At 41.5% G+C, this 11,974-nt stretch overlaps 1 protein-coding gene across 6 annotated transcripts in view; it reads right to left on the bottom strand.

The window, feature by feature from the left end:
* Window positions 1-2,833: 2,833 nt before the first annotated feature.
* Window positions 2,834-11,974, bottom strand: part of LOC108090038 (dual specificity tyrosine-phosphorylation-regulated kinase 2) — a 51,513-nt gene continuing 42,372 nt past the window's right edge. For all 6 annotated transcript variants that reach the window (XM_017188534.2, XM_017188532.2, XM_017188533.2 and 3 more), the window contains 3 exons: window positions 7,793-7,931; window positions 7,565-7,736; window positions 2,834-5,668 (listed from right to left, as the gene is read on the bottom strand). In XM_017188534.2, coding sequence (XP_017044023.1) covers window positions 4,644-5,668; window positions 7,565-7,736; window positions 7,793-7,931 — 1,336 coding nt within the window. In that variant the 3' untranslated portion in view covers window positions 2,834-4,643. The remainder of the gene's footprint in view (window positions 5,669-7,564; window positions 7,737-7,792; window positions 7,932-11,974) is intronic.

Below are 11,974 nucleotides of genomic sequence, written 5' to 3'. Positions count from 1 at the left end.
ACGCCCAGGAAAACAAAATGCAATCCCAAGGCCAATTATCAAAGGTCCGAATGCAATTCTAAAAGAAAGACCGACCACAGGTACATTTAAGTGGCGATTGCATAAGTGCCAAGCGCCAGAGAGCTTATCAAGTTTGGCTTCTTTGTTCCGTTCACAGACAATGATAATGACCCATGATGATACTAAAGATCGGAGCCCTCGGTTATCCAAGTCATCTCTCCTCGGATCTTTTGTAGTGCGTGCTTAAATTTTATTTGATGACTTTCTTTGTTGGCCGATCGGACTGTGAGAAAAGCCCACTGCGCAATCCCAGAAATAGATGGAAAATATTTTCACCTGTTGCCATATTGATTCATTTCCACAATCCGTTGGAAATGTTTGCAGGAAGTTAACCCCCTGTCAAATCAATTTCTAATTACCAGATTTTAATTTCTTTCTACTTATTTTTTGACCGATTTGCTCTTTCTCTCTGTATATATCCCCCGGCGTGCTCGTGTTTCTGTAATTACTTCCCACACACGGCGAAAACTGTGGGTTATAATTGCCAATTTCGCTTGTTCGTTAATGGTTTGCCATTAAATTTTGACTACCAGGGTCAGAGACAGGGCAATTCCAGTTCCAGTGGCAGTTGGGATCTTGTCGTCGATCAATTACAAGCTATCGGAGGTGGTGCCTCTAACAAGATGTGACTCAGAGTAATTATTTCCTTTGAATACAGTTAAATATTTTTATTTATTTTTCAAAAACTTGACCAAGGGTGTGTTTAATTACTGCAGCCTTGCCTTCATTGTATCCTAAATTACTAAGCTGACCTCTGGGAAAAACATTTATGGTTACTGAAATTTATTTGTATGTCAGCAAATAAATAAGGTATTCCCTTAAAAAAAATTAGGCATCTCTTTATGATTAAAGTAAGATGATTACTGTTGTCAAAAAATAGATCAGCCAAGTTCGATGATTAACAGTTTAACAAACGGTTCTAACTCTTTATAAACAATTATTTCAAAACAACCTAAATAATTTGCACTACCCAAAGTCTAGTTAAAAACAGTGATGAATGGGCACCCAATGGACAGTTCATATATCTGGCCGAGATTAACAAAAAACAAAAGCCATTGCCAGACGGTCAGATAACAAAAACTGAAACACCGAAAAAAGACTAAATGCTTTACAAATACCCAACAACAAAACGCTCGAGGGGAAAGACTTTCACCTTGCGACGAATGATCAAAAGAAAGAAGGCAAGAAATGTATGGGTAAAAAGCCAAAGAAAAAAAAAAGAAGCTAAGAAAAAGGCAGGCAAGTTGAGGCAGAAGCGGCCTTCGAGACAGATGCCATGGACCCGAATCCGAATCCGAAAAAGCGAACCCAACCTGCAAACGGCCTCACCTGGCAACAACAAGTGGGCAAAGCGACTATCATAATCATGATCATGATCACCAGCAGGCGCTGAAGAAGCCACCATCGTACGTCAATAAACCTTTGACTCGATGACGCTTACTGCCTGCTTTTATCACTCGACTATCCAGACGATCTCACAGGGAATTGCTCGGTGGTTCGGTGATTCGGTGGTTCGGTGGTTTGGTGTGAACGATCCGCGAGTTTTGAATCGTGAGCTGGCAACTTTTACTTTTCATTCAAGAATGGGGCGGGCATGGGGATTAAGTCATATGGCTGATCCGCTGCGTGTACTTAGAATTCTACTTTCCCCGAGATCTGTCCACTTGTTAACCCCCACGCAGGCACTTGGGAATCAAAAGTGAAAACAAAACGTTTGGGCATTTGAAGCTGTCAGTTTTGGGACAACCGAAATATCTTCAGGCCAGTACAGTCGGCCAAGAGCGATGCCCAAATCTTCAAGTCATTTGGGATAATCGCCGACTATTTAGTCGGCAACTATTGACAACACTAATGGCTTAAGCAGATACAGTTATTAGTAAGGGCCCTATTTAAGCGCAGACACAATCAATCTGAAAAGTATACAAATATTAACAACACAAAAAATTGCCAACTTTATTTTCTTCTCTGTTTAGACGCTGTCGGAAATTGCATAATACATGCGAACGTCCATAGATTCGATGAATTAATAACAAAAACTAAATGAGCCCTCGCGGCATCCCCAAATGGTGTCACGTGGAGTCATTATGCCCAACACCAAAATTGGGAAACACGAAGAGGCCGGGCTGACAAAATTAGACCAAATATAAGGTCCAAAAGAGTTTGAAGCCCGCAACCACATCCGCTCGATTTGATGATAATATATGTAATACCATTAATATGATTTGTATGCAATTAAAAAGATTGATTCGACTGATTTCAAGATTTGGAATTACTATTATTGTATAAAAAGCTAGGTCACCGATTTTAAGCAAAGTTTCTAGCAAGTTTTGGATACATTTTTCAAGTTCCAAGAAACACAATTATTATTATTGATTACTTATGTTCTTAGATTTAAAAACAATTATTGGATTATGGATTGAAGCTTGATATCTAAAATTCTGATGAACGGGCATAATGCTAAGTAATAAATAAGTTTGTCTTGGCGCCATCTAGCCCTGAAGTTAGCTCATAAGATTATATACGTGTTTATCCTGTTGAGCATTATTAAAAAAACATTCAGTTGTTTGGATTAGTATTAACTGTAATGCCAATTTAAAAATATATTTAAATTCCTCAACCTGAACGTGTGCAGAAAGAATTAAAATCTCTTCAAGCAAAATTTAGGTCAACCAGTACTTACTTGGATTTTACTTACATACTTCGTTTCTACAAAAGCCTGTAAGTAGGCAATAATTAATTTTGCCTACACGTAAAAAAAAAAAGTAATCGCTTGTTTTGAGTACATAGTTTTTCATTTATTTTTTTGTTGTAATTCTTGTAATTGTAATTGATTACATGTTGTTTTTCTCGATCTATACAATTAATATGCATCATTAATTTAAAATTGATATATCTGTACGTATATTTTTATAATTATAAGTTTATCATTGTTTTTTCTTTTAATTAATACTAAACGTTAAATTCGAACACACTTTGTAAAACAAGTTTTGCAATTGGATTTGTTTTTGTTTTGTCAAAATTTATAATAAAACACATAATGAAAGTATCAGAGATAATTACGACGAGTGGCAGAGAAAACATTTATAAATAATACGAAACAAGCTCCAAAGGATCGCAGCTGTGTATATATATGTATGCTTAGGTATTGTAGTCCTATGTGATATATATCCAAAAGTCATGAGCAAAAATTGCAATTTGTGTACAGTGTTATCTAAACTTACATTATTACAGGTTACAAACTTCGTTCAAATTACAGTCTGGATTCGGTAAGCATTTTTACCCAGCTCAAGTTCCGTCGTCTTGTTTCTTCTTTTTTTCAATACACAAACATTAATTTGAATAAAACATTATTAATTTGTTTTGCTTTTGCCTCCACTAATACGGTTTACATAGACGTGGCGCACTACAATTATTGTATATTGGGTTGGTGTTTATTATTCGGTTGTGATATTGGCCATATTTTGTTTCTCTATCCGTCTAGTTTTTGTTTTTAATAGCTTTATAGTTCGTTAAATATATGTGTTTTCATTAAATTATGACATGTATTCCGCGTGGATAGGGCTGATGTGTGATAATTCATTTATTTCCATTCGAAATACAAACATATCTTGCATTGGTAGACTAAGGAGCTGATTTGCTTCAGTGTGATGTATGATGTTGGCCATCGAACCTTCAGGTTCTTAAACTACGAATACAATTACAGTTAAGATATATAGATACATCTCGGTTTCGCATATGTAACTAATAACAGCCTTGATACTGTTGCAAAAGACATGGAAGCTGTATGAAATTGTTACAGATTTTGTTTGAGTCGTAACCCTATAAATATGTATGTATCTTTGAGTTCGGGCGAGTGGGATGCGTTGGGTGAATCGTTACAAATGTCGTCTACAACTATGTTTAGTATATGCCATATCTAATAAACTATATCTAGGTTATCTTGTTCCTTTGAGCTGGCTTCTGTTTAGTATCTTTTCTTTTTTCTTTCTTTATTTTATTTTTATTTATTTCAGAAGGGTTTTGTTCATGTTGAATACAGTGCGAAAGGATGACTTGCAACACCTTGGTAGTTTGGTATTTTGGAGGGAGGGAGAATACTTTTCGGGGAGGGTTTGTGGGTGTGAATACGATTGCGAATACCTTTAGCTATGGCAGTAGCGAAATAATAAAATACGGGTCGTGGTTCAGGGAAACTGAGAATACTGCAAAGTGCTGCAAGAAAGGACGACTCCCCCTTTTTTTTTTTGTCAGCTGGATGCAACTATTTCGAGTGGGCGGGGAAGTGGGAGTACAACAGCAATGCGCTCACATTCCATTACACATCACACACATACACACGCACACACTTCTATAGTTCCTATATAGCTTACACATATCAATAACTACAACTAGGTGCTTGGGAGAAGGAGGAGGTTCTATTTCTTCTGTTGCTGCTGCTGCTCCTGCTTCTGCTGCTCCTCCAGCTCCTCCTCCCGCTCCTTGACATCAGCGCAGTGCTGTGGACGCCACTTCTAGCTCCAGAAGTCCATCATGTTGACCAGCTTGCACTTCTTCAGCTCCAGCTTGGTGGGCCTTGCCCGGAGTCAAGCCCGCCCGAAGATGGCCCTATCGGAGACATCGCCAGTGGACTGCGAGTGCGACATGGCCATGTTTCCTGTTCCAGAACCAGATTGCTGCTGCTGCTGGCCACCTGCTCCATGGTGGTGGTGGTGGTGCGTGGTCGTGGCAATCGTCGCCGTCGACGCATTGTGGTGCGTCACATTGTGGTGGTTGTGGGCCAGCGTGGAGCTGCCATACTTCGAGGCCATGGCACCCACCACTCCATTCCCGGTGCCAGTCAGATGCTTCCTGGTGGCCGCCGAGGAAACGTGATGGGTGCTGCCACTGCCCACTCCGCCGTAGATGCGATGCAGCGAGTACTGCTGCACCGATTCCAAGTCCGAGACGCTCGAGGTGATCTTGGAGCGCACCGCCACCTTCTGCATGCTGTTGTACTTGTCGCTGGCACTCAACTTGATGTCCGGCAGGTGTCCATTGGACTGGGCGTGTCCGTGGCTCTGCACCACCGCCGGCTGTTGTCTCGACTTCGTGGTGGTGGCAATCGCCGCATTGTGCACCGCCGTGGTGCTGGTTATCGAGGCCACCACGGGCCCGTTGGTGCCCGGCGAGATCTCCGAAAAGCTGTAGCAGGAAGACTTCTGGGAAACACTATTCAACCCCGAGCTGGACGAGCTGCTCGACATGCGGCAGCTGCGATGGCGACTCGAGGCGGAGGGCTGCAGAAACTCGTGGTGGGCCGCCTCGTCCGGCGTCATCCGCTCCGCGGGATCCCATTCCAAACAGCGCTGCAGGAAGTCGATGAAGTAGCGGTCCTGGCAGTGCAGAATCTGTGCCAACGACTTGCTACCCGGAGTCCTTTTCCTTCCCTTGGTGTTCGTTATGCAGCGCGGGGCATCGCGGGAATCGAAGAAGAGGCGACGCCTCCTGGCCACCGAGATAAGCACCTTGGGCGGCAGTCCCAGCACCTCCATGATGCAGGCCAGCTGCTCCACCTCATTTTCGCCCGGGAAGAGGGGGAAACCCGTGTACAACTCGGCCAGAATGCAGCCTATAAAAATCGAAAAAGAAACAAATAGGTTGACATGTAATTAGTATTGATTTTTGTGTACTCGATTGGGGGTCACTTTCAGTCATTTCGATTTCAGTCTGCTGCAGTCATTTTGGGGCGGTCAAACAGGCGCATTGACCTTGACTTTGTTGCGAGCACGTGTGCCCTCTTCTGCTCGAGATTATTTATTTCCCACTGCACTTTCTAATGGACTCGCTGGGTTGGAGGGTCGGTCAGTCAAGGAGAGATGTCACTGCAAGATGGTCGAATCAAGGCCTTTGACTGACATCTTGTGACTCAATGGTTTGCCCTTAAATTGTGGCTATTCATCTCAATTTGTTGTGGCTGCTTTTTGCGGAAAATGGAATTGTGTAGCTCTGGATGGATGGTTCTTGATCGACAGGGGAAAAGGCTATTTTGAGATGACACTTATGACAACAGAGATACTGTTTGATTGAAAGTTTTTATTTTCCTTTTGAGATGTTACAAGAAGATTCCTTTAAAATATATCAAAACAAGTTGGTTAAGTTTGTAACAAGAGTGGCTTAGCCTTTACTTACAAAAAAATTTAGTAGCAAGGCTTTAATTTTTAGCTAGACCCAATCACTTATCTGAAACTACGTACTTAAACTCAGCTCTTCGTGCATCTGCGACCTTATTTACCTAATGAACCCCACAGCAATCAAACCCACTCGTATCTATTGCAGAAATCCCCCCCCTCTGCGGAGGAGGCGAGTTTGTTAAGAGCTCACATCATTCAACACGTAACCCATTTTCATGTGAGTTCACTGTAAGCTCAGTGCAGAGTAACTCAAACAAGGGGGTCCGCACATGAAGAAGCCCAAGACAGCGGATAAAAATAAACTGAGCTGGCTTTTATTAGGGGCCAGAAATAACAACCTGCCACCGCCGGAGCCACGTCCGTGCGCACATTTAATGAGTCCTTTGTTGTTGACGGAGCTCACGATATTTTGCCAGTGCCTTTGCCTTTGCTGCTGACCGGACGTGGTTGTGGTCGGAAATGGGCGCTAAAAGGATGTGCACGATGTGGCCGGGGAAGTGGCCAAAGAGTCCAAAGGACTCCAGCAGAACCAACTGGGCTGGGCAAAATTATTGTATACATAAACTTCGAGTGGGGCAGCGGCACTTGTTGAACAGAAGGAACCTCTGGCCCGCACCTCCGGCACCTTTATCGATATCTCATTGTTCGCTCGGATGGAGGAGGTCCTCCTTCTTTCCTCTTCCTTTTCCTTTGCCGCCTTCGCTTTTGCCTGTTGCTACTAATTGGCCAAGTGCGTGTTCTTACACTTGGCTGAGCTTTTCGGTTTCGGGCTAGGTCAATTGAGCGGGTAAAGTAAAAGGCTTTACTGCGAGAAAAATAGTCTACGATTTACGTTTAAGTGGTTCTACTAGTTTCCTTTCATATCGGAAATAAAACCACTTAAGATAACAACTCTTCTTGAAAATGTAAATGGTAAATGGTTGTTTACTTTCATTTGAAATTTGTTACCTTTTGTTCAGTTTCAGAATGGTTAAGTAGTTTTACTCAAGTTTAAAATCCAAAGTGGAATGCTTGACCAACGCTGATAATTTCCCAAAAACGTACAATTATGTACACCTGTATCTCAGTACAACTCATGTCCTACAAACCCAGAACTCGTCCACGTGCTGTATAACCCACAAATGTTTAATATTTAATCCTTCCCACCATTGCCGGTAATATTTATAGGGCCAGCGTGTGTGGGTAATAAATTTGCCTGCCAAATGCAGGGCAAGCATTTAAAATTTCATTGCAACCGGCGGCGCATGTTTTGCAGCCCACTTGGGACATTGGTGGTTTGGTGGTTTGGTGGTTTGGTGGGTGGAATGTTTTTAATTAAAAGCGGACACACTCACCCAGGCTCCACATATCGATGGCGGTGCCGTATTGCAGGCCGAGAATCACCTCCGGGGAGCGGTAGAACCTCGATTGGATATACGTATAGATTTTGCGATCCACGTAGCACGAGCTGCCAAAGTCGATGACTTTAATGGAGCTGCTGCCACGCTGTTTGAGCAAGATGTTTTCCTATTTCAAAGTAAACAATTAGTTAGGGGAAATGCAATTAATGGCAGTGCACTTACCGGCTTGAGATCACAGTGAATAATGTTTTCTTTGTAGAGCAAACGCAGGCACTTCACAATCGAGTTGCAGAAGCGTCGTATGAGACTCATGCTGAATCCATTGTAGTTGTTCTTCTTTATCAATTCGTACAGGTTCAAGCTGTAAGGACAAGGAAACAAATGGAGCATTAGAGTGCAACCCCTTCGCAAAAGTGACTGGAACATGAGTCAGCGACAATAACCCCCCCCATCGAAATGGTTGACAAAACAAGGGACACTCTCGCGATTGGAGAACAAAACAAGGAGTCGAGTCAAATGCCGACCGCTTTAAGCCTTGTTTGTAGCACGGCCAACATGCATTGAATTAATTCCCATTGCATGTCGGGCTCAAATTTGGGCACACAACGATAACGTTCTACGTCAGCAACAACAATACAACAATATCGACAATGTCAGTCATGAGCAGTCGGCAAACGGCAGACGACATTAGAACCATACTGAAAATGGTGGCAAATCAAGCCGAAAAGGGCGACCAAACTATTACAACAGTGGAACAAAAGTTTGTTTTCATTTTAAACTATCGAAAAACATGATTTATCTCGCATTTCTTCGAATTAATAGCTTTAGCATCTAGCATTCTTCTTCGCAATAAAACAAAGTTTATTTTTATATTCAAAGTTAAGTAATTTTCCAATTTTCATACATATTTTAATTGAATGTTACCGAAACTCTTTGTATTTTAATATTATTACGGTTTTAGGTATTATTTGTAGTTTTAAAACCACATTACTAAAAGTATATGATATAATCACTGTAAGCCTCCTTCTTAATTTAAAAAATTGTCCCCTGTCTGTCAACCCTTTCGCAGTTTTTGTTTACTTTGCGATTTCTGTGCCATGTTTTGCATTCGCAGTTTATGCGATTTCTGTCGATTAATTAACTGATAACAAAGGAGTTCCGTTCCCTCAATGTCAATGCAACCACAAAAGAGACAACGAGCCAAGATTACAGCCGGTGGGTGTAGTATACTCCTTGATCAAAAGTTTGGTCAATTGTTGTTGCCAGTGTTTCTGGGAACCGATGATTGATGACTTTTTGTGGCAACCTCATAGGGCAAGATATTTGTCTCGCTGTCGAAGAGATTTTTCTCCCGTTCATCATCATCTAGATCTCAATTTATTGAACTCGCTTTCATTTCCGTTTTTCCCATAAGCTGTTATGTCCACATGGCTATCAATAACTTTATCGCCTGCTTTGACATGTGTGACCTATATAAAAGAGAGTGGTAGTTGGCCAAAAGTAATAACTGCGATTGGCATGAATGGACTCGGGAATTTTGTGTGGAAGTAGATAAATTTCTAAAGGTTGAAGCCGTTAAAGCTAAGAAAGTCTGAATAAGAATTTATGAACAGAGCGTGAATTATTAAACCACAAAACCCTAAATGTACAAAGTATAAAGTAAAGTACAACAAAAGCCAAATTTTCTTTCAATTTTCGTGTTTAAATTTAACTTTGTATTTCTTTCTAACCACCTAACAAACAAACAAGGCAACTTTTCTTTTAATTTTCATTTTTAAATTCAACTTTATATTTCAATCGACCCACTCTACAGTTTTGTGAGTGTGACTTTCAGCTTTTTAATCGCGTCTTGAGGCTTTGAGCCGTGTTTTACGGCTGGTACATGCCGTAATCCAATTTAAATTTATGTCAGCATACGGAAAGGAAAGGCCAGCACACACTCCCTCCACAAGTTGCTAAGAGTGTTTAAAAGCGCGCTAAGCTGATTGAGCTAACAGAGTGCCAAGGACGTTTTCTCGTGTTTTTTACACCCGCCGCCAACCCGCCAAAGCCACATAATGGCATGGATGACTGTCAAATCGTTGAGCAACACTCAGTAGTATAGTACAGTATATATACGATATAGAGAGGAGCAGCCCACCCAGACCGCAAAGGTCACGCGGCTTTTAATTTGAAAACTTTTTCGTGGCGCCTGCGAAAATGCCAAAATAGCGGTTCTTAAAGCGGCGGGCTTTAAGGAAAAATTGGCTAATATTGATTTTACGGATGACGAGCGGTTGTTTGGGAGGTAAAGCTTTTTGGCAAACAGACGAGTCTATAACAAACCAATAAGAAAATCATCAAAATGTCATAATTTCAATCGGCGAATCGGGACATTGTGTACATGTGTATATGCTTAGAAGTCTGCATATTATAACTGCATTATGACATGCCACACAGTCGGCGACGAAGAGCCAATGCCAAAGGACCATGAGTCTGCCATGAACTTGAAAATTGTTTTCGGCTTCCATTTGGGGCGTCTTTTTTCGGTCCCGTTTGCCGTGACGAAATTCCACTGGTAATTTGATTGATTTGCCCCTGCGCCGCTGCAACTGCAACATGCAATTGTAACGAGCCACTAATGCCTTGCATTTAGCACACCAAAAATGGAGCAAAATTATGCCGATAGCTAGTGAAAGTGAATTCGGATAAACAGAGCTCCAAAAATCGGATGACGCCCCCAATAAACAACAAATACAGAGATAAGCGATGAAGGTCTTTCCTCGCAAAGCTTAAATTTTCCCTTGAATTACTGAGTTATTTATACTAATTTTATGATTTTCCAAGAAATTTAATTTTAAGGGATTTATGCATATGAATGAACCTTTCAGCTTTTCCGGACTGTCAATCAGCAGGAAATGATGTCATTTTCACCGTGGGAGTTGAAAACAAAACTTCTCCCTTGCTTTGGGCAACTTATGCATAAATTTTAAATCGGTTTTCCTGCTGGTTGAGAATATAAAGGGAATGCCATTGATTGACAAGAGACTGTGGTGAGGAAAGCTGTCCTTTCAACATTTGCATACAGAGTTTGAAAGTGTGTGTCAACCTAACGGCGGAATTAATTTCGGTTGCGGGTTATCGATTTTATTAAAATGAACAAGGCCTTTTCAAAAAAAGGTTAAAATTTAATCTGCCTTTATACCTATTGGCATTATCCCTCGATAATTTCTTGTTAAATAACTATATATATTCAAAGCTAAGCGGCTTAACCGAAACACTGGCAAAAAGCTGCCTTTGAATTAATGATGCTGTCCCTGAATGGGACGTTTGTGACCTTGGCTTTCAGGACAAGCTCATTCGACCAACGACTGGCTGAATTTCCCCAGAAAATATCCTTTTCTGCCCGACGTTGTGCGGCATTTTAATTAGTCGACGACGGCATGACAGCCAGCTACATCTACATAGTCGAATGGTGAATAATCACAGAAATGCCGAGAAATATTCCTGCCCAACGAGGAGTGAAACTAGGGGGAAATTTACCTTTTAGTGGATGATAAATGACTTGGCCTTGGCCATGTTAACTGGCTTCTATCTTCTTCCAGCGAGACGGGCGTACAGCAAAACAAACTTAATGCTCGAGAAATGTCAATTAGCAGTAATTACTGTGGCATGGCACGGCATAATAATAATAACCTACATCAACATCCGCGGAACAGCTGACACCGCCACACCCCTTTCGTCCTCCTCCGCCGCCCCCTTGAGTGTTTATTCTCCTGGTAACTGGTAACTCAATCCGCGAACTCGTCCTGGCGTCCTTGCCGCTCGCCCCTAATTGCAATTTACACGCGCTGAGTGCAAAAATTAATTAAAAAGAATAAACTTGCAGGACCTGCTCATTTGCATGACCACGCCCACTGCTCACGCACGCCGCATGTTGCATTTTAATTAAAAATCATTTCGTCCTGTCGCTCTGTCGTCGTGTCGTCGGCACATGAGCAAAGTCAGCGGACTGCCGGCGACATCCTGTCACTTGTCTATGTCACTTTCACGTTGTCGTCGGCCATGTCGAGAATAGTCAATTACATGGCCGATGACAGGCGGTCACATGCTGCATCTGTTTGACATTGATTGGCTTTGAAATGGATAACGACGTGGTGGCCAGCAAGTGGGTCACCAGGTCTATGAAAAAAAGGTACGGCTTTTACCTGGCCTAAAAAACTGAAGAATTTTAAAATCACAAAAATAAATACCCTATTAATTCCGACAGGAAATCTCCTTAGGAATATCCTCACATAGAAAAATAAAATTTATAAAATCAGTTAAATGGCATTGCATCCTTTTGTTTTTTAATAATTGGGCGACAAATTTCATTTTAGATCATTAATATAGGCTACACATAATTTAATCTACACAAAATGTACT

This window comes from Drosophila ficusphila, unplaced genomic scaffold (genome assembly GCF_018152265.1).
Source record: "Drosophila ficusphila isolate 14025-0441.05 unplaced genomic scaffold, ASM1815226v1 contig_712, whole genome shotgun sequence".
Lineage (NCBI taxonomy): Eukaryota > Metazoa > Arthropoda > Insecta > Diptera > Drosophilidae > Drosophila > Drosophila ficusphila.
This window is presented reverse-complemented; position numbering and strand designations above follow the sequence as displayed.